General features: G+C 35.8%; 1 protein-coding gene and 1 pseudogene across 7 annotated transcripts in view; one reads left to right on the forward strand and one right to left on the reverse strand.

The window, feature by feature from the left end:
* TMEM116 (transmembrane protein 116) overlaps positions 1 to 24,021 on the reverse strand; it is a 76,525-nt gene that overhangs the window by 11,788 nt on the left and 40,716 nt on the right. For 3 of the 7 annotated variants that reach the window (XM_016149735.2, XM_016149736.2, XM_016149733.2), the window contains exons 5-10: positions 23,171 to 23,275; positions 19,130 to 19,179; positions 18,160 to 18,243; positions 17,684 to 17,822; positions 17,337 to 17,481; positions 15,838 to 16,786 (exon numbers count right to left, since the gene is read on the reverse strand). In XM_016149735.2, coding sequence (XP_016005221.2) covers positions 16,464 to 16,786; positions 17,337 to 17,481; positions 17,684 to 17,822; positions 18,160 to 18,243; positions 19,130 to 19,179; positions 23,171 to 23,275 — 846 coding nt within the window. In that variant the 3' untranslated portion in view covers positions 15,838 to 16,463. Of the gene's footprint in view, positions 1 to 10,375; positions 16,787 to 17,336; positions 17,482 to 17,683; positions 17,823 to 18,159; positions 18,244 to 19,129; positions 19,180 to 23,170; positions 23,276 to 24,021 lie in introns of those variants that run through there. The other 4 variants (XM_016149734.2, XM_036220232.1, XM_016149738.2 and 1 more) reach the window with 4 other exon arrangements.
* LOC118603104 lies at positions 21,814 to 21,929 on the forward strand (annotated as a pseudogene).

Here is a 24,021-nt window from a genome sequence, read left to right on the forward strand (position 1 = left end):
ACGCATCCTCAAATTGGGTAGTCATTATTGACAAAAATGTCTTTTCTCTTATCACATGCTGATATTGTGGGAATGGTAGGTTGCCATCGTAACCAGTGCTGTGGGCCCAGCATATTGTAGATGCTTAATAAATCTTTACCAAGTGAATGATTTAAGCAGAGCTAACTTTAAAATATAGGGCCAGATTCATTTCCTAGGCAGGATGCTTTTTGCCACTCCCTAGCATGAACAAACTCTTGCTCAGATGCAATATTGTTATATATTAACGAACAGTCAAATAAGTAATGAAAAGTTTATGAAACCCTGAATTGCAGCAAATGAAGGCTGAACCACATTAGGATAAGCCATGGTGGGCAGGAGATAGCAAGTGTAACTCAGCATGTTAAATCTACATGTTCAAGGGTTAGCATTTTCTGTAAAGCTCGGGCAACAACAGTTCATTCTGCATTGTGTGTGACTGTCTCTAGCAGGTATACCCTTTCACTTGATTCCTCTCCAAGTTATATCTGGAGGATCCTGAAGGAAAGCTCACATGTTTCAGTTATCTGTGCCGGTTGTCACCTGTGACCGAGCAAGCTGCTCCCCCAACAACTCCGATGGCAATTTATTGCTACCCTTTACCTTCCTTCCCTGGGTGGCTACTGTCCTTTTTGTGCTGCCTCAGGTCAACAGAGACCCAGGCCCTTCTAAGTTCCTCAAAGCATAGCCAAGTCCAAGCTCTAGATTTTTATCTAGATTGGGGGGAAACCAAGGGAAATTACAATGTGGAAAAGAACACATTTGGATGTTGCCCATATTAATGTCCTGGAGTCCAGGGAATATGCTCCACTAGGGAACTTGGATGAGTCATCTTTCTCCTTTGACCTGACCTGACATCCTTTCTTATCTCTGTAGGAGTGCTTTTGGGAATACCCTCATAGCATGGAATAAGACTTCATCTTTTGTAGCCCAATGAAAGGGAAAATTTAAAAAATAACAATTTACTGAAAACCCAGATCATATCATCATAACCTCACACGGATGTAATCATGCCCACAATGACAGCAAAGCATTATCTTCTGTATGTCCGAAGTTCATTTTTTAGAGCTTGCTCTTTTATTTTAATTGAGGTATAATCAACATATATTAGTTTCAGGTATACATGATTCATATTGGTATATATCATGAATGATGACCATAGTAAGCCTAGTTAATAACCATCACCATAGATAGTTACAAAATTTCTCTCTTAAGATGAGAAATTTTAAGATCTATACTTTTAGCAACTTTCAAATCTTCAAGTTGGTATCATTAACTATAGTCATACTGTATCCCCAGGACTTATTTATAACTGGAAGTTTTTATTTTTTGAGCACATTCACCCATTTCCTTCACCTCTGGCAACCACTAATTTGTTCTCTGTATGAGTTTATTTTTTGTTTGCTTTTTTAGATTCCTCATATGAGTGAGATCATATAGTATTTGTCTTTTCCTCTGTGACTTATTTCACTTAGGGCAATGCCCTCAAAGTCCATCCATGTAGTCACAAATAGCAATATTTCCTTTTTTATAGATGAATAATAGTCCACTGTATATGCACATGTGTGTATATGTGTATATACATACATACGCACACCGTATTTTCTTTACCCATTCATCCATTAATGGACAAATAGGCTATTTCCATGTCTTGGCTATTGTAAATAATGCTGTAATGAACATAGGGTGAAGATATCATTTTGAGTTAGTGTTTTTGATTCCTTTGGATAAATACCCAGAAGTGGAATTGCTGGACCATATAGTAGTTCTATTAATTTTTTGAGGAAGTTCCATCTGTTTTATATAGTGGCTATACCAATTTACATTCCTACCAACAGTACACAAGGGTTCCCTTTTCTCCACATCCTGATCAAGATTTGTTATTTCTTGTATTTTGTTAACAGCCATTCTAACCAGTATGGTTTAGATTTGATTCCCCTGGTTAGTGATGTTGAGCACCTTTTCATGTGTCACTTAGAAATCTGTATATCTTCTTTGGAAAAATGTCTGTTTAGATCCTTTGCCCATTTTTTAAATTGGATTTTTTTTTTTTTGCTATTGAGTTGTATGAGTTATTTATTTTGAATATTAACCTGTTATCAGATATAATTTTTTACCATTAATATTTTCTACCATTTAGTAGGCTGTCTTTTCATTTTGTTGGTTTCCTTTGCTGTGCAGAAGCTTTTTGGTGTGATGTAGGTAGTTCCACTTGTTCATTTTTGCTTTTGTTGCCTTTGTATTTGGTGTCACAACCAAAAAAACACTGCCAAGAGTTTTATGGTTTCAGGTCTTGTGTTCAAATCTTTAATTCCTTTTAAGTTAATATTTGTGAATGGTATATAATAGTGGTCCAGTTTCATTCCTTTACATGTGACTGTCCAGTTTTCTCAGTAACATTTATTGAAGGGACCGTCCTTTTCTCACTGTGTATTCTTCACTCCTTTGTCATAAATAAATTGATTATATATGCATGGGTTTATTTCTGGGCTCTCTATTCTGTTCCATTGATCTATGTGTCTGTTTTTATGCCAATACTACACTGTTTTGATGACTACAGCTTTGTAATATAGTCAGAAATCAGGAAGTGTGATGTTTCCAGCTTTGTTCCTCTTTCTCAAGACTGCTTTCGCTCTTCAGAGTCTTTTGTGGTTCCACACATATTTCAGAATTGTTTGTTGTATTTCTGTGAAAATGCCAGTGAAATTTTGATAGGGTTTATATTCGATCCAAAGTAGATTGCTTTTAGTAATATGGCTATTTTAATGATATTAAGTCTTCTAACCCATGAGCACAAACTCTCTTTCCAGTTGCTTGTTTCTTCTTCAATTTCTTTCATTAATGTCTTATAGTTTTCGGTGTACAGTTCTCCTCCTTTGATAAACTTATTTCTATGTATTTATATCTCTAGATGCAATTGTGAATGGGATTTTCTTAATTTATCCAAGTTTATTAACTGTATAGAAATGTAACATTTTTACATATTAATTTGTATCCTAAAACTTTACTGAACTCATTTATTAGTTTTATTTTAATTAGTTTATTTGTTTTAACAGTTTTTTGCTGGGGTCTTTAGGATTTTTCTATATATAACACATCATCTACAAGTAGTGACAATTTTACTTCTTCCTTTCCAATTTGCATATGTTTTATTACCTTTTTTTTGCCTAATTGCTCTGGCTAGGACTTTCAATACTATGCTGAATAAAGGAGGCAAGAGTGGGCATCCTATCTTGTTCCTGATCTTAGAGGAAAAGTTTTTAACTTTTCACCATTGAGTATGGTATTAGCTGTGGGCTCAAACTTTATTCTTGAGTAGAATTTTGTCATTTTGAGTAGGGTGTGGACCAAAAGTCTCATCGAAGTGTTTTTTTTTTTAAAGCAATTTTCTTCAATCAATGAAAGACTTGAACTTTAAGTTTTCACATTGCTTCTAGTTAAAATATTTGAACTCTTTTATTATACCCCATATTATATATGTATCTTGGTTCCAGATGATTACTCTGCAATGGGAAGATGAATCTTCCATACCACCCCCCTACCCCACCCACAAACATGCATATTCTATCACCTTATGTTATGGAAAGTCTTTCTACTTCTAGAGTCTATTGGGGAGAAAAGGAGCTAAATACTTTGACCCTGACTTTATGAGATAGATCCTGGGTCTTTGAAACCTGTGACATAATGAACTATATTTACAGATATTTCAAATTCTGAGTTTTCTTTAATCAGGTGGAGGCAAATTTTGCCTTTATTTGTGAGAGAAGCTTTCAGTGAGATTTTATTTGAAGGTAAAACTCAAGTCCCATTTTTCACTGGAGTGCCTGAGACATGATTTATACATCTCAAATAAATTTTTAGGTGAGTTGTCTTCAGTGTAGGCAAAGTTACATCCTTATAGAGTTCTTTGTGATGTTGACCACTAAAAAGGAAAGATTTTGTTGAGAGAAAATTTGGAGGTTGGGAACCTGGACTTTATTTTAAGAGGGTCCAGGTAGAGGACTAAGGCACAATAATGCTGTAATGTGCTCCCTCTGGAGGATAATGAACTCTGGTGTCTTGACATGTTTATGTTAAGCATCTATTATATCCTGTTTTCTGAACTGGAATCCCTTTTTCAGAAAGCTCGGATACAAATTCTTTTACAAAATGGGATCCTATCCTACATGCTTTTATTCTAGACTCCTTCCCTTTAATAAGATGCTCTCTTAACTTATTTCACTTACGGTCCCCTCTTTTATCCCCTTCACTGGCTACAGTTCTCTTCACTTTGTTCTTGGCAAGCCCTGCTAACCTAGTGTCCAGCTTTCCATAGTCATATAATTATGTATAAGTGTTTCAGGGGTAATCTTTTAAAATGAGCTAATTTACATTCCTTTGAACTTTGCTTTTCTCTTTATAGTGACAAGCTCACCAAGTTATCCTATATGTTTCTAAGTCATTCTTTGTCGTGACTGGATATTCATGGTATATTGCTAAGTATATTCTATAGTTGTTAATTCAAATATTTTTGATAGATGGTAATTGTTTCCAGGGTTTTGTTTTTAGCCACTATAAATAATGCTGCCAGCAAAATCCTTCTAAATACATACATTTGAACGTAGTACACCCAGAATTTTCCTCTGGGCCCTAATTCTCCACCTACGCTGTCTTCCTATTATTCCTTTCTCTTCTCCACCACTCTTGTCAGCAGAATTCTACTCTCAGAATGACAACTAACAAGCACATTCAGGAAACTCAGCCCAGGTGAGAAGCACCTCCCAGTATCCTGCTTTTGGTAACCCTGTTGCCTGAGTTAATTCAAGCTTTCGTTACTCGTGTCCTGATTGGTTCAGAGAGACAGTAACTCTACAGCTAGAATCCATCATCGTTAGCAGTGGATGAAGCTGAAGAGATTTACGGTAAACTTGTCCCTCTTTTCTAAGGCCTTGCAGAGTAGCCTCAGAAGACATCTCTTTATGAAAGGAAATTAACATATTTTCCAAGACATCAGATTAAGAAGGGTTTAGGGGCAATTTGTTGGGCTTTTGGGGCTTGTGCCTCTTCAATTCACTCATTAAAATGAAATCTAATCTAGAGATATTACCTCTCCTACCACTGGCCATCTCTAATTAGAGAGTCAGTCAAAAGTATTTGGGCTTTGAAGTTATTCATCTTTGCTAGCTGTGAGTTTGGATAATTTACTTATACCCTATGAGCATCAGGTTTTTCAACCATAAAATTGGATGAATCATAAATACCTTACAGTGTTACTGTGAGGATTACTAATATATAAAACTTTTATTAGACTATTGTTCAGAAAAAATGTTATTTGTCCAGATTATCATTGTTTTCTTTTGTTATGTATCATATTAACTAATTAGGCTATTGTTTCTTGCTCATCCCACATCCACTTAATTCCCAAAGTTATAAACCCCATAAAGTCCTAATCAGTGTCTACCTCTAAAATGAGGACAGAGTTTATCCTTTACAAAGATTCCACCTAAAGTCAATTGGATGAAACTGTCTTCCTCTTTGCAATACTTATCTGCCTAAATATTTCATGCGGAAAAAAAACTGTCAAGAAGTTATACAATGAGAACTGGTAGACTGGGTAAAGGAAGAATCTTCAGAAAAGGAAAATGAGGAGCTGAGATAGCCTTATGAAATGTGGTTTTGCCTGGAGCTTGGATGTGAACAAGTACTGCCCAAACCTCTTATCTGGGTCAAGCTCTATGGCAGAACTGTTCAGATTCATGCCTGACCATCCATTAGAGGCCACATACTGGAACTTTCACATGTTTTTTTTCTTTTCTTATTAATAACATGTCTTGTGAGGTTAACAGAAATACATGAGACTCAGAGAAGATAACTGTTTGCAATGTCACACAGCTAATAGATAACAGAATCAGAACCAGAATTTTAGGTTGTCTAATTTCATGGTTAGGTTTCTTCCTGGTAGTAATGATGTGCTAGAGCCAGTTAATACCCATTGGTGAGTGCTGATTGTAGCATATCTTACCAACTCCGTGTTCACTGATGACATATTGGTAGCTTGGAATTGGCCATGGTGGCAGGACTATTTTATACCACAGAAATCAGCAAATCATACAAATTTGAGTACCAGTTATCAAACACTTATCAGTACTTCACCATATTATTTCTGGTAAAACACAGAAATTACAAACCATGTTCCCTGAATCTAAGGAATTTACAATCTGTCCCTGTAGAAAAAATAATACCATATGAACCCAACTGTCAGCAACATGTATAGGAGTAAGTTAGTAATAGAACAATGTAAGTTAATAACACCAAATAATGGCTAATCCATGGACCTTGACTTACTCTAGAATTCTGAATTAAGACTAAATTTGAGAAACTAATGATAAAAATAAACTTATGTTTACTGTGATTTGCTAGTAAATGGCATATCTGACCTCAGTTTATTTGTTCACTTTTTCATCGATTCATTCCTTTAGAAATTTAAGTATTCACAGTAAAGAAATATTTATACTCTAAGAACTGTGCTTGATGCTTAAGATAAAAAACACAGATTCTGGATGTGGAGAAATTGGAACTTTTATACATTGATGATGGGAATATAAAATGGTGTAGCCGAGTTGGAACAAAGTTTAGCAGTTCTACAAAATGCAAAACATAGAATTACCTAGTAATTACACTCATATATACGTATATACCCAATATATGAAAACATATATCCATACAAAAACTTGTACATAAATGTTCGTAGCAGCATTATTTATCCAAAAAGTGGAAATAACTTAAATGTTCATCAACTGATGACTGGATAAATAAAAGGTTAAATGGCAACAAGACTGGACCATTATTCAGCAATGAAAAGGAAAGTAAGATTGATACATGCTACAGTATGGATAAACCTTGAAAACATACGCTAAGTGAAAAAAACCAGCCACGAAAGGTAACATATTGCATGATCCCATCTATATGTCAAGAACAGGCAAATCCACAGAGACAGAAAGCTGGGGTGGAAAAAGCTGAGGGGGAGAATGGAGAGTGACAGGTTTCTTTCTGGAGTGATAAAAATAAATTAGATTATGGTGATGTGGCACAATATGTAAATATCCTAAAAAAACACTGAATTATAAGTATTAAACAGCCAAATTTTATAGTATGTAAATTATGTATCAATAAAGCTATTTTAAAAAATAAAAAACTATTAAATATAAGGCTAAAGTCCTATTTCAATATCAGTTTAGTATATTTGTTTCCAGACTTTCTTTTAGGTAGAAAATCTATAGTACTGTTTTATATACATAAGTATATCACAAACAGTATCATGTTTTTTAAAAAATTCATTATGTTTTGGATATGGGTCCTTATTATACATAAGATCTTCAAAAGAAGTGCCCTGGTGGGATCTTGGGCATTATAAATGTTTGCTGTATTTGATATAATTCAAATAAAGGAGCACCAAGATATTTGGGGAAAGGCACTGTCATTTCTGCAGAGGACTGCAAGTCTGGCTAGTTAACTGGGCCCTTATGATGGGTTAAATATTCCTGATGACAAAGAACTTTGTTATAATGTGCACTTAAAAAAAAAGCTTTGGAAAAAAAAATGCATGGGAAAGGGAAAATCCTGGGAAAGTTCTCAGTTAAAAAAGAAAACATATGAAGGATGTAATAATAATATCTGTATGTGTATAGCAATTTTTACTTTACAAAGCATTTTTACAAATCTATTGAAGCATCAAAGAAGCTCACTTTACAAACAAGAAGTTGATGCTCAAAGAGACTAAATGGCAAAAATAACAGAATCTGCAAATAAGCAAACTGGGACTTGAATTCTGGTTTTCTAAGTTCAAAATTTTTTTTTCACTACGGCTCCATATCACGGTACATGGAAAAAGTTGATTTACCATAGAATATAGCATTCCATTTTTTAATGGCTAGGAAAAAAGTCTAAAATATGAAGAAGAAAGGGAGATTTGCAGGAGGTGACAGCAGTGGTATAGTTTTTTTAAAAAATCTCAAATTACTTCATAAAAATAGACATAGCACTAAGAGTGTAAAATTAAAACCTACAAACAACAACAACAACAAAAAAAGACATCGTACAAACTGCAGAGTATAAGTGGATGAGGAAAAACTACTGACAGTTCAAAGACCCAGCTGGTATAAGTATCCATCAGGGAGAAAATAGACAGGAGTAATGAAATGTCTATTGGACCTAAGAACGGGAAAACCCTTAAATATTAATTCGTGAGGGGACTGAAGGTCCAGGGCTAGCTATTCTGCCATCTTACTAATGTCCTCCTAACCAGATCTTTTTTCCTTAATTTTATTTTTAATTATTATTATTGTTGTTGTTATTATTATTATTATTATTTTAGTGACATTGGTAAACAAAATCAAGTCAGTTTCAGGTGTGCAATTCAACAGTAAGGTATATATATATTGCATTGTGTATTCCCCTCCCATAGTCAGATTACTTTCTAACATTACATATTTGACCCCTTTTACCTCATCTCCCTCCCTCTCTCCCCCTCCCTCCCTTCCCTCTAGTAACCACTAGTCTAGTGTCCATATCCATTAGTCTGTTTGTTTGTCCTGTTTGTTTGTTGCTTTTAGGTTTATATCCCACATATAAGTGATATCATGTGGTTTTCAACTTTTTCTGTCTGGCTTATTTCACTTAGCATGATTATCTTGAGGTCCATCCATGTTGTCACAAATGGCAGCATTTCATCTCTTTTTATGGCAGAGTAATATTCCACTGTATATATGTACCACAGCTTCTTTAGCCAATCATCTATCATAAGACACTTTCGTTGCTTCCATGTCCTGGCCACAGTGAATAATGCTGCTATGAACATTGATGTGCAAATATCTTTTCGGATATGAGTTTTCAAGTCTTTGGGGTAAATAAATACCCAGTAGAGGGATTGCTGGATCATATGGCAGATCAATTCTTAAGTTTTTTTGAGGAACCTCCATACTGTTTTCCATAGTGGTTGTACCAATTTGCAGTCCCACCAGCACTGTATGAGGGTTCCTTTTTCACCACATCCCCTTCAACATTTTTACTTGTCCTGTTCTTAACAGCTATTCTAACGGGTGTAAGATGGTATCTCATTGTGGTTTTGATTTGCATTCCCCAAATAGCTAGTGATGTTGAGCATCTTTTCATACATTTGTTGGCCATTTATATGTGTTCTGGGAGAAGTGTGTGTTTACGTCCTCTCCCCAATTTTTGATTGAATTGTTTTTGTTTTGTTGTTGTTGTTATTGAGTTATATGAGTTGCTTTGATATTTTTGAGCAATTAAAGTTATTTATATATGCTAGGTATGAGCCCCTTATCAGATAAATGGTTTGCAAATATTTTTTCCTAGTGTGTAGCTTGTCTTTTCACCCTCTTAACAGAGTCATTCACAAAGTAAGATTTTTTACTTTTGTTGAGGTCCAATTTATGGTGTTCTTTCTTTTACAGATCATGTTTTGGTGTCATGTTTAAGAATTCCTTATCAAGCCCTACATCCTGAACATGTTCTATGTTTTCTTCTAAAAAGTTTTAGTTTTATATTTGACATTTAAATCGACTATCTATTTTGAGGTTATTTTTGAATAAAGTGTGAGGTTTCGATTGGGGTTCATTTTTTTTTTTTGTCTACATATATACAATTTCCCAGAAACATTTGTTGAGAACACTGTCCTTCTTTCATATAATTGCTTTTGCTCCTTTGCCAAAATCCATTGGCCATACATGTGTGGGTTCTTATTTCTGGGTTCTCTATTCTGTTTCATTGATCTATGTGTCTATCCCATCATCAATAGTACACAGCCCTGAAATTGAATAGATTGGTTCCTCCTATGTTACTCTTTTCCAAAATTATTTTAACTATTTTAGCTCCTTTGCCTTTTAGAAAATTTATATTCACAATAAATATTTTGAAATATACACATATATCAAATCATCAGTTGTACACTTTAAATATATACAATTTTATTTGTTAATTATATCTCAATTATGCTGGGGTGAGGAGAAAGTTAAGGAGTAAAAAGAGCAAAAGATTGATATGAAAAAGAGAAAAAAACTTGAACAGATAATTATTTAAAAATATAAAAATGGTTCTTTACATATTAAAACATGTTCAAATTCACTTAGAATTAGAAAAATACAAATTAAACAACACTGAAATGCCACTACTTACCAATCAGTTTAGTGAAAATTAAAATATATGGCATAGCAACATATTCTGTTCCTTAGGCTGTGGGGAAATAGGCACTCTAATACACTGCTAGTAGGGATTCAGACTGGCAAAACCTTTCTGAAGGAGAACCTGGCAATTTCAAAGAAAGCTACATATGCAGTTAGTACTGCCTCCCCATGTCTAGAAATTTGCCTCTAAAATAACCCCATAAATACAAGATTATTTGTTGATACACTGTATGTAATTTCAAAATGTAAATAACTTAAAAGTTCATACGCAGGATAATAACTGAATAAATACAGTATATTCACAAAATGGAGATATCCACAAAATGGAGTACTATGCAGCTGTGAAAAAGAATGAGAAAGATCTCTCCAAATTGATATGAAGTGATTTATAGAATATATCTTTAAGTTTATAAAAGAAAATGTGAGCTATTGTACTACAGTTACCTAAGAAAGAAGGGTATAAAATAAAATATATATGTATCTGCTAATTTTATTTATGCAGATATACATGTATCTGTACAGAAAGAAATACAGGAAAAATAAACTACTCTTGAGATTGGTGATTAGAAACTGGGTAGAAAAAATGAAGACACAGGAATAGGTTAAAGGCTCAAAAAGGTGTAATCTGCATACACTTTTTTGTATAGTACTGACTTAGAATCATGGCAACATTTTACAAACCAGGAGGACATTTTACAAACAGGCAATAATATAAGAACCTAACTATATTAAAATGAAAACTATAATCACACTGAATAGACCTAGATGAGAAAGTATTAACCTAAATAATTTCGGAAGGCATTTTTACCTCATACTGTAAGGTGGAAGACAAAAAATAACTGAACACAAATAATGTTCTCCAGTTCATATTTTTGCTTTTAGAGGATTGGTCAGTTATTCTAAAAATACTTTATATGTATTTCAGGATTGAACAAATAAATAAGTATATTGTGAATAACAGGGAAAAAAGGAAATGGGTTGGAAGTTTGAAATGGGCTGTATGGAAGAGAGTATGGTATGGTGCAAAATGCATTGGACAGCAAAGTCCTATGACCTGCTTAGGGATCCACCAACGCCTGCTCTGGAACCTTTAATTTCAATGACTCAAAAGAATAACAGATAGATAGCAGGAGGGGAAGGCTGTTCCCTGGGGACAGGGACCAAGAGAAGGTGGTTATATTTTTTTTCTTTTCTCAGGACCTGATTATAGGTTATAGCACTGGTTGGATCTCTGAAAGTTTCCTCTCCTTGGTATACCCCTTGATAAAGAGAGCAGGAGCGCAGCTAAGGAGCATTAAAATTTCTTGTTCTTTGAGGAAGGCTATAAAGTAAGGACACTCCTGAAGAGAGCACAGTGTGAGTAGGAAGAGATACAGCCTAAAAGCAGGTGTCACCATGTGATACTCATAGGTGGGAGCAGCTGTTCTTCTGGCGTGCAGCATAGCTTTGAGCTTTAGCCAAATGACTGTCACAGACAAAGATTTGGGTCTCAGGAAGGCAACTGGGAGACAGAGGTCTGGGATCACTAGCTGTTTCACTTGGTCCATGACAATGATAATCCCAGTTAGCTACTTTGCCTCCCCTTGCCCTTTCTTTTGTGAAATCAAGTTGTCGTGGGTAAGGTTTGGAGTGATTTCTCTCCCAGGAATCCCCAAGTGGGATGTTTAAGAATGGCCCCTTCCCATATTAAGTTGCATGTCATCTTATTGCTCATAGTAACTATACTTCAAGGGATGCATTATAACTGGGAAAATCTTTATTATGAAATACTCATTCCTAGGAACCTGATGACGTTCAGAGGACTGAAAGAACAAGCAAAAAATGCGACCTATGTCCTGCCCATACAAGGAAAATGACTTCTTATTAATTTCAAGCAAAAGAAAAGATTTTCAAGAGGTTCCCTGTTTATACACATCAAAATGGGAAACTCAGCTTAGACATGCCTTTTACTCAGGATGACTAGATATTCGGAGGGCAACTTGGATTCTCTCATGACCATCAGCACTTGCTCAGGGCTAAAGGGAATCCTGCCCTTACATGGCACTGTCTTTCACATTGATTCTATATATACTTTGAAGAATTTTGAACATATTTATAGCCTATCCTTAAAATTGGTTGAGTCTTGGGTGATCAGTGGAGATGAACAGGACGAACTCTTCACCACTTCACAGTTTCAGAGAAGAATAGAACCCTCCTCAGTTCCTATGTCCTGTATGTGGACATTTCCCAAGTATGTAGAAATTGTGTATTGTGTCTGACAATAGAGAACTCCAAATAATAATGTTACCAAGATAACACAGATAATGAATGCCCGTGTTCTGGTCAACAAGTATATGAAGACACTAAATGTGAAAGCAGTATTTACTAGGTTAGAGATATGAACAGAGAAAAATCTAGTAAAAATTTCCCTGAATCTACAGGAAACAGTTCAAAATTTTGACTGCTGGAGAGATGGGCATCTTTCAAGAAGGGTGAAACCTGATATTACTCATATGATTATTGGCCAAAGTCTTGGGAAATACCAGGGCCATGCATTTCTCGGTTGTACCTGCACTGCTAAGAATGTAACCAGTGTTAAATCTTTCTCTCATGAAGATATACCACATTATGCAGATCTCATGGCTCGAGGTTGGCCCCGGCTCAAGCATGACCATATGGCCTGCAAATGCCATGGCCAGAACCTCTGTACTATGCATTAACTTATTATTATAGATATGGGCTTCAGCAACTGCAGCTTCCAATATTTCCATTAGCTGTTACTACACACAGCAAGGACTGCCTGTTTCATAAACTTAGCTCCAGAGCTACTTTGGAAAGTTATATAGTGGGAATAAAGGAGTGGAATAAGGAAAAGAATGTGATTGTGGCAGTATCCTTGATCGTCAAAATGATCACTGTCTGCCCTCATGCTGGCTGAAGGGTTCAAATTGTGCTTTTGGATCATGCTTCGAAAACTGCAAATTTAATTTCTAAAGACAATCATACCCTGTTACCTCATTGTGGATCAGTATGACCTCCAAGAATACTGTAATAGTATCTCCAAGTGGTGCAGACAAATCCCTACAAGCAAGATGGTAGGTACCCCTTGCAAAAAAAAACCCAAAGTAATTGTTACCAGGGCCAGTGGCAAAGCCTGGAGAGTCAGCGTGCTAAAATCTTTGGGAAGGGTGCAAGGGTTGCCTGGGATAGTTGCTATCATTACATGAATACCAAGAAGGATGGGTCTGGAAACTGCGGCAGTGAATTTAAAGGGATTTTTTAGGTGTTCGGCAAATGCAAGGCTAAAGATGTAATATGTGGGAGGCTGCTATGTGAAAGCATCCAAAAGCTTCCACACATTGAAAACCATCAAACACCCAGTTCCTTATGCAAAACACATGGTGTTGAGGTACAGAGTTTTATTAAACCATAAACAGAGCTGATGAGAGGAGCTGAAGGATGGTATACTGCATGGTCCTCAGAAAATCTGTGTTAATTGGACCTGCTTACATACTAGTATACCTCGCTATGACTTCAACCTGAACTAGTGTCATGGGAGGGGTATTCTGAACAATTCTAAGAACTGCCACTATGTCTATGTCTATACCCCTCCTACATGTGAATTCCAGGGTTATGAGGTGATGTTTAAATAGTGCTCAGCTCCATGTGAACTCTGACTCTAAATATGATAAAATACTGATAATCCAGTTAGCATTAATACATCAGCTAGGTGGAGGGTCAGGGGAGGTAGGGAGCAATTAGGGGGATCATTTTATCAACTATATAGATGTCTAACCAATGTACTGTATACGTGAAACTAATAAAAATAAATTTTTTAAAATACTGATAATCCTAATCTGGGTCTTGCTTATTAGCTTTTTATTATTCCTCATTCCCACTATATTTTTGTTTGGCTACATCCATAAAAGATCTAAGACCAGTGTTGATGCAAAAAAATTCATCAGAAAAGCAACATAAATATTCAGTAATTACCTTATTTCTGGTAATAAAACCAAATATGAAGTAATACTGAAAGGATGTTTTAAGAACTGTACTCAGTTCTGGTGTACCTCAAGGCCTAAAAAATGGGAATTCTTTCTTGCTTCTATCTGACTTTTTTATGCCAAATGTTTGTTACTTCTTAAGTTAAAAGAAGTCAAAGCAGCTCCCTAAGTGAAGCGATCTTTCTTGTTCTGTGCTGCCTAGAGATCAGGTCTCCAGAGTTATGGAGCAATGAGAGGCCTCAAGATCTAATCTGACAGAACAAGGCCAAGTCACCCTTGATAGTAAGGCTCATGGCCTAAATCTAAAGAACTATTATTGAGCTCCCTAAAACTCCTATGGAGAGCTCCTTTGGCAAGCTCTCTTGAACTTACTTTTCAGATGATACTATCTAATTCCCCATTATAACCTATTTTGTCAATTCTCTGAAGAAAAGATTACTGAATGATTTTGTCCTGGACAAACCAACGGAATTTATCGGGTGAGAAGCATTTGATTATTAGTTCCAGACTATCACTCCAGTCACTTTGTCTGATGTCCTGGCCTCGGATTGGACTTGTTCATAACTGAACTGGAGAAATTAAACATCACTTGTTATATGATTAAAGAGGAAGAAACCCTAGACATTCCTACCCATAATTGAGGCTCTGCAGTCTCGGAATCTTTTCTTTTCTAAAAGGTTCAAATTATACTTATTAGTCATTCATTCATCTGTTCATTCATTTATCCTATAAACATACTTAGCACTTACTGTTAGGTTGAACCATGTAAAATTGATGATGTTAGACTATTTTTGCCTACAAAAATGGAAAGCTCATATGGTTCAATGTAATTCAACGTTCAGGCACTATAAAACCTACTTTGGATTTCTGCTTATAAATGACAGTTTAGAGTTTTCAATTCCTAGAGTTTTTTTAGTTGTGGTTTCTCTTAAATCTTACAAGCCCCTGTAACTTCAAGAGACTGGCCTTAATTGTCTAGAGTAGGTTGGTCCCTACTGCCAAGACCTAGAACAACACTGAGCACATAGGAAACTAAAATGTGGTGAATCTGAGGAGCCCGCTGTCACTTTTTTCAGAGTTGTTGTCCTTGCTTCTTCTGAGTTTCTAAACCTCTTCAAAGCATAGAAACCCAGAACTTCCTTTGTCTGATCTCAGAGACAGTAATAGCAATGACAAGATCTAAGCAAACTGGCATGCCACCCTGCTCCCCACAACCATGGATAGAGTAGAGACCCTGGAAGTGGCACACATAAATAATAATTGGAAATTATTTTTTTCTTGAAAAGGTTTAGACAAATCTAATTCATCTAGGTAATATGAATCTATCTCTTAGTGGCTTCAACTCCCTGAACAAAGACTTTGTGAATCACTAGTGAATGAGATTAATGAAGAGATCCTGCCCAATTTACCTAGAATAGCTACTAACCATGGCACTATATGCCCTTTTTCTTCTACAGTTTAAGGTATGGTTAGAAAAGATTTTAAGATGTTGTTCCCCAACACTCTCCCCAATTCTGTAGTGTGAAATAACTCAGTTCCTGAATATTCCAGTATTATAGTTTCAAAGAATGGTGGAGGTACTGGTAGCAAAATTAAGAGTAGACTCCAATGGATCTAGGCCCCTGCTATAGAATCTCTTCTGTGAGCATAACAATGGTGTCTGGGTGTCTGCATCACGCCGGGCCTCTTGCTTTAGTTGAAAGAACTTGTACTGTGTCCAGCCATATACTCCACAGTTGAGCAGACCTTGAGATGATGCGGTTAGAGCCTGGAGGGGATGAAGGAGTAATGCAGCCCACCCTTCAGGTTTTCAGGGGTCCAGGGAATAGCCCCCACTTCCCGTATTTATAAAGTATCATTATATTTCCTCTGTCTCATACATCAAGATCTGGCATTAGTTTTTAATTATTTTTCTAGCTCTTCCTGAACTCACTCTTCATACTGTACCTGGCCACTGATGACAGAGTTGGCCGTACTTCTTACTATATACATGAGGACAGTGAAGTGGTTTCATTGTCCCTTTTTATTGCCCCATTTCCCAGGTTAGGTTTGAGAACACTGCCCTATCAGCATTGTGAGATAGCTCAAAAGACCTTCTTAATTCTGCAAAGGAGGAAAAGGGAGAGTTGTTCCATTTCTTCCATCCCTATTCACCTAGAATATCTCGTTTATCCCAGTAAATTTACTCTAGATGGAAGAGAATCATGTCACCGTCAGCATTTCATAAGAACATTGTCTAGTAGATCTTGTTTTTTTTTTTTACTCATCTCTTAAAAATGCATCAATAAAATGAAGTTGACCAGACATACATGTGCTCTAAAATGCATGGCAGCACTTCTACAAGAGTACCTACCTCATCTCTGAGGAAAATTTCACATTCTTCATAATTAAATATAAATAATACATTTTCTCTTTTACAATATAGAAATAAATCCCCTGAGGGGAAAACTGTGCTTACTGAGTAATGGCAATATAAGAGGATAAGATAAGAGGGTATGAGATCAGAGATGCTGGATGTTGAAGGTATTACCTGGAGAACATAGAGGGCCATGTGAAGCTTTGTGTCCTGTGGTTTGATCAGCTTTATGATCATCAGAATGACAGCTGTGAAAACACAAAGGATAAATCTTGTTGCAAACCTTAATTGCCTGAGCATAAAATTCTTCAGTATATATGCCTAAGCATTGTGAGAATGGAAGCTACACGCATAATGAAGACTAGCAGTGAGATTAACCAGTTTTATAAACCAGTGGGCCTCCAACTTTTACTCCTCTTTGATTAAACTCTGCAGATTATTAGTGTAACAATAGTGACAAGACTTACCACAAGAAAATAATAAATTATACTTTTCAGCAGTTTTAGAGTTTACCAAGCTTTCATAAACATTATCCAATCTAATCCTCACTACAACTTTATATAGTAGGAAGAGCAGGTGTTAATATCTCTGAGTTGTGTCAGGACATTTTCTCTCATGTCAGGTTGAATCTCATATCTAATTATCTTAATTTCTCAAACATAAGAAAAAAAAACTTAAGGATGTTGGGCAAAATTGGAAATATGGGTGGAACCAACATGAATTTTACAAGCTAGACAGAAATTTGCAGTCATCTTTCTTGAGACCACATTGCCCAGTGTTTTCCATTAAGATACCCACCTGGGCCCCAGCAGCAAAAGAAGGCCACTGGGTAGAAGCGCACTCGCTGCTCCAGGATATGAATCACTGCCCACTGTTCGCTCCCTAGAAAGCCAGTTGATTTTACAAACTTCTTATACAGTGTCTGGGCTTGGATGAGTAAGACCTAGACATGGGTACAGCAGTGAGTAGCTTGCCCAAGGCTTAGTAAAAGCTCCCAGGTCTACCCTCATATCATTTTAGAGAGATCATTCTCTTAGGATCTGACAAGTGCCTCTCCACCCCATCTTTCCCAGGCCCTGGGAATACAATTCCAGCCCTCTCTACCCCAACTTCTTTCCATAAAGGTAAGTAAGGTGGCAACATACTACAATGGTAAGGAGGCTGAGTAGAAAGCTGGCCAGGAAAATGATGAGCCCATAAAAATAAAGTGTGCTACAGACTGATGTGTTGGCAGAAGGCAGGAGTTTAGCCATGGCTGATGGTGGTGAGTGCATCAGGATACACCTAGGAAGAAAATCAATGGATACGATACTACTACAAATATAAAACTAGAGAGATACCTATCAGTGCAACAAAAATTAATGATAAGTAAATTTTACTTATCATTTTGCTAACCTTTGCCCCACAACACCTTGTTCCTTCTCACAGATACATAATTTTCTAGACACTTTGAGCTACATTTCTAATTATGTATTTTCAGCCTGGACTCCACAGTTCCATAGCCCATTTCGCATACAAGCGCCTTGGCAAGAACGTATGTAGAAAGTCTTCTTCCACATCTACTTATAGAAAAGAATAGGTGTAGTCTACTATAAAAATGATAGATTTGGCCCTTGCTTACCTGTGGCTCTGGCTGAAGTTGCGGAAACATTCACTGGCATTGCCCAGACAGAATACAGGTATCATCAACAGTAAAGGTACCAGGCTGGAGGGAAGAAAGTTATCACCCTAATATTCAGACTTTTTCATGCCCTTTTCCATCTGCAAAATAATCTCCTGTTCTTTTCCCTTCTCTATCACCCCACCGCTCCCCACTGATACATACACACTTAATATCTTCAAGAAAAATACCTCAAAAACCTTAAGTATAGCTTCTTTTCCAGTTCTTGGGGAAGTGGAGTGAGGAATGGATTTTATACCTTGTAATAAACCCTAACAGTTTCACAGAGAGTCTCTGGGAAAACAATCCAAGTGAGTCAAAGTGGAAGAAAAAAATCTAACAATGAGCTCTGTGCTCAGTTTGTTTCACTTTCCATGGTGACCAGGAATAACGTCATTCTCATCAGCCCCTTTCTGGGAACTTTTCCAAAGCATACCTTTAAATAACCAATTATTTATCCAGAGGAAAAGATCCAGGAGTAAGAGTTACAAAATCTAAAACCAATTCTGATATAACCACTTAGGTGAGACCCAGAGCCTTTATGGACTTAATTAATTTTAAGAGTTTCACCCAATGTTAGAAAGATGGATGAGACCTTGAAAGCCACTTATTACAACTTCTTATGATATACGAAAAAGGAATTAGAAGTCCAAAGATTTAAATGGAAATATTTGTTGGAGGTCATATGGAGCTGATAGCAGAACTGAAGCTAAAACCCAAATGTGTAACTTTGAACTTCTTGCTTATTCTATGTGAGAAAATGAAATCAGTGATCATATATTTGTTGCTTCCTACTCAGTAAGGCCTCTGTGAGGACCTAAGCATGACCTACTCAATGGAAATAAAGGGCATTGTTATCCTATGTGTTCCCACCTAAACCCCAGAATAATGACAGTCTACACCTTGCTAGGAAAAAAAGAAAAAATCTTACCTTGACAAAATGATGGCTATTTGACCAACTCGACAGATATTATATATAACCTATGAAAAGAATATATGTGAAGAATGTCTTAGGATACTGCCAATCATACTACAATAAATACCAGGTCATCATTTACCACTTGACATAAAATTCCCAAGATCCAGCTTGCTTTAGTTAAGCAATATTTGCTATAAAATTCATCAAAATAAATTGTTCGTTAGCATTAGAGATAGGAAAATTTTATCTGTATTACTATATTCTAAAAAGTAACAACAACAGCCACAAACAGAGCCTGCAGGAAGCAGCTTAATATGAGATTTGGATACCAGAACAAATTCCCTTAAGAAAGGCAAATATGAAGAAATCACACAATGATCCATGTTCCAATTACAGTTCAATCTCCTCTCTTTTACAATAGGGAGGTGTGGGCTTTTCAGACCTTATGGGTAGAGTGAAAGTTTATGTATGAGATGACCAGTAGAAAGCATAATAGGCCAAGATTAGTCTAATAAGAGCAGGGTCAAATAAATCGTTTGGCTTATAAGTCCTTCAAGACCTGTTAGATTCTAGAAGTAAGAATATTTCAAAAATCTCCAGTTGTGTTAGACACTGTAAAACAGCTAACAGAAGAATGGTTCCTACCCACTAGGAATCTATAATGAAAGCTTTGAACAGAACACCTTAAAGGGATAATAACAGAAAACTTTTTATTTTTTTCTATTTTAAGGTAGAGGTCATACATATGGAATGCCATTGTTAGGGATCGATAAATATTACAAAGAAACAATTAGTTTATTTTCCTTCTGTCAGGCAGATGAGTGAGCAATTAATCAATAATCAGAGCTAGGTAATTGATTTGCCTTATGAAATTTGAATCAGAAATAGCAAATGATTTCAAGTAGGATACCCAGTGCTGACTTTAGTTAAAACGGGAAATAAGTAAAATTGTCTCTGGTGACTTCTCCCACCCATGTCCTTTCTTCTCTTTTTATTCTATCCTCAATCCATCAGGTGGCTATCCTATGTTTAATTCTTGTTCTTACCTCACTGTCAATGAATCTCTGATAAAAAGTTTACTAAGAAAAGTTTAGGGCAGAAGTCTTGCTTGGGTATTTAAAAGAGAATTCAAAATGAAAAAAAAAAACTTCAAGGTGCCTGGTACAAGCTATAATGACAAAATAATAGGCAGTGGTGTTAAACTTTTTGGCTAGAGTTTCATCTTCTTGAAACGAGTCTCGTAGCATGTGTTATATAAAGAATAGTATATACAGTAGGTGGATTTGTATGCATAGGAAGCAGTAGAATACCATATATGATAGTCAATCTTATATTTCTCCTTCCCTTTTCTTCAAAGATTAATTTGATCTCCTGCCAGAAGCCCAAGCCTCAGAAAAATATTTCCCTATGTTGTCCCCAGCCTTGGCCACTACTTCCATCATGGCAGCTTCTTTAGGGAATGACTCTGTGGCCAAATATCCTCTCTCAAATTCCAGTTAATCTCTTAGCTTATAAATGAATGGATGGATGGATGGATGGATGGATGGATGAATGAATGAATGAAAAAAACTTGAAATACCACCCTTATAAAGCAGTGGAACTTTTTAAACATTCATCTGCCTGAAAGAAGGAAAATAAACTAATTGTTTCTTTATAATATCTTCCAGCTCTAGGATTATAAAATTATATAGACAAACATTTAAAGGTATATATAGCCATGGGGCATTTCTAAATTGTAGGAAGCTGAGAAACTATACAAGTTTAAAATACAGAAGACTAATTATAAGTGTTGACTCCCCAGAGGTAAACAAGAGAAAATGGCATCAGAATATAGTCCTGTGCTGTTCAATACGATGTAGTTAAATTAAAACAAAGATTAAATAAAACAAAAAATTCAGTTTCTCAACCACACCAGCCACATTAAAGTGCTGAATAGCTGCATGTGGTCAGTGGCTACTGGACTAGACAGTACATAAGATATTTTGATCACTGCAAAAAATTCTATTGAACAGTGCTTGTATACACTGCAATATCTTGTCCAAGATGCTGCATAAGGGGTCTCTTCACGTTATTGTTTCAATGATTTCCCCACTTCCCTTTCTCCTTACAGCAAAAGAAAAAAAAAAACGTTTAAAAGAATTCTATGCCTCTGTCCTTCTCCAACAGTATGTATCTAGAACGAGGCTAGAAAAAAAGCAATTCTTTTCTTAAGAAGAAAAGAATATTTTCTTAAGAAGTTGGTCTGATTAGGACTTAAGAGTATCATGGCATTTTAGAGCTGGAAGGGACATTAAAGATCACAAAGACCAGCGCATCATTTTATGATGAAAACTTGAAGCCCAAGAAAGGAGCGTATGTGCCCAAGGTCATACAGGAGATCAAGGACAGAACTTGGTCTAGAAGGAAGATCTGATTCACCTTCAAATATTCTTTTCACAATGATTAGTACTATTTATTCATTCATGAAATATTTACTAAGTTTCATCATGTGCATGACAATATACCACTTTCATTTGTTCTAGAACTGATCTGTAGGTTCTAGAGAAAGGTATTTTGGGAGGCTTTCCAGATTCATTTACTCCATGGTGCTCTTTAAAAATTCCCCTTCAGGACATGGTTCCATAGTTAGCTGTTAGCACGTCTGCTTTACACGCAGAAGGTCCTGGGTTTGTGCCCCAGTGGAGCCACAGTCCATGGTCTATGGCCATGCCACCCTGAACAAGCCCAATATCTGATCTTGGAAGCTAAGCAGGTTCGGGCCTGGTTAGTATTTGGATGGGAGACCACCTAGGAAGACCAAGTGCTGTAGGCATAAATAATAATAATAATAATAATAATAATAATAATAATTATAATAAATAAAAATTCCCCTTCAGAAAACCACAGAAGAGATACTGCAGAAATAAGATGACTAGACTATTTCGTCAAATATGCATAATAAGATTAAAATATATAAAAACATTTAAGTATGTGAAAATTGCTAACATCATAAAAATGTCTTCTGCCAAGATCACTTGGCGATATGCGGAATCAGAAATAAGAAATAAAATGTAGTATACAATCGAATACTATTCAGCAATAAAAAAGATTACTTATATATGCTACAATGGGTGAACTTCAAAAGCCTTATGCTAAGTGAAATGAACCAGACTCAAGAGATTACATATTATATGATTCCATCAGTATGAAATATCCAATAAAGGTTAATCAATAGAGACAGAAAGTAGATTAGTGGTTGCCTAGTGCAGAAGGTAGGAAGGGAATTAATGGTAACAGGCATGAAAGATTTTATTAAGGTGAAGAAAATATTTGAAATTATTTTATAATGATGATTGTACAACCTGGTAAGTTTACTTTAAAAACTACTGACTTGTACATTTAAAACAGGTGAATTATGTGATGTGTAAAATATGCATACACCAAAAAAGAATCTAGATGTACTGACTTAATGTTCTCCTCTCTTTTGTAACTGTCATACCAGACAGGGCCCCAAACTCTTTATGAACCAAAGAAGGAAAGACAACTACTCTCTGGGTTAATCTTGTTTTCTGATTAGCACACATTAATTCCTCTGCTTTTCTGCAAACCAGTATCTGTTACCCACAAATACTGTAGAAATACAGGGGAGCAGAACAAACACTCGCTTACCAATACCTGTAGTTCAAATCCCATGTTAGCAAACTGAGCACTTTCTCGGACCCTTCTCCAAGATCTTTTTCTTTAGCAACAACAATGGACTGGCACGGAGCCAAGAAGGATTATTTCTCTTCCTGAATTGAACCAGGCAGAAACGGCAGTACTATAATGTTTCCTATAATCAAATTCTTCTTCTTCTTCTTCTTCTTCTTCTTCTTTTTTTTTTTTTTTTTTTGGTGGCATGAGATGAAATGGAAATTATGTCAACAGAATGGAAACTTAGTGAGAATGTAGTTTTTCTTTTATTAACTACCATGAATTCACATAGCCAGTACTGAGTGCTTATACTGTTTATCAAGGTTATATGGGGTTGTTTTAGCATACTATTCTTAACTATTAGGTCTGAATAAAACTTACCAGGGGAAATGTGCTCTGTCTGCTCTGGTTGTGTTTCATCCTGAGCTCTTTGTACAGACACCAGATGTAATTCACAGTGTAGAGAAATGAAGAAATGTAGAATATCTAGGTGAAAATCAAAACAACCTATCATAACTGTCCCACTTTGACTTCCTTCAATTTATTCCATTATTCTCTACCATAAGAATCCTACCTACTGGTCTATTAGTAACTTACCACCCAGTATCCATATCATGTAAAATGTGGGAATTCTACCCAGGTCTACATAAAATATGTCCCAGCTTCCATATTTTATCCTTTTGAATGTTCAGAGGAACCACACACAGCATTATCCAACACCTCTCACCTAACAGTTCTACTTTTAAGAAAATATCATAGAATATTTTTCTATTTTATTTTTTAATTTAAAAGGCCATAAGAATTTCCATTTCTAATAATGATAGCCTAGGCTATATGAACCAAAATTTCCATTCGAAAGAACTAAACATGCTAAATGTTATTGGTGTTTTCTATATATCACTGGTCTTCAGTAATTTTAATGAGGTGCCTTGGTGTATTTTCTGCATGTTTCTTTCTTTCCTTTTTTTTTTTTTTGATATATAATAAAATGTAATTGTTTCTATTTTTAATTTTTAAATTAATTTTTATTTATCAATTACAGTTGATATTCAATGTTGCATTAATTTCAGGTGTACAGTATAGTGGTTATGTGCATTTTTCTTATGCATGGTCTTGTTACACTTCTTGTATATGGTGGTTTATATTTTCATCGAATTTGGGAAGATTTTGGTTATTATTTCTTCAAACATGTTTTCTGTTTCTGTTTTGACTTCCCATGCTTTTTAAATCCT

Source organism: Rousettus aegyptiacus, unplaced genomic scaffold (genome assembly GCF_014176215.1).
Source record: "Rousettus aegyptiacus isolate mRouAeg1 unplaced genomic scaffold, mRouAeg1.p scaffold_m13_p_5, whole genome shotgun sequence".
NCBI lineage: Eukaryota > Metazoa > Chordata > Mammalia > Chiroptera > Pteropodidae > Rousettus > Rousettus aegyptiacus.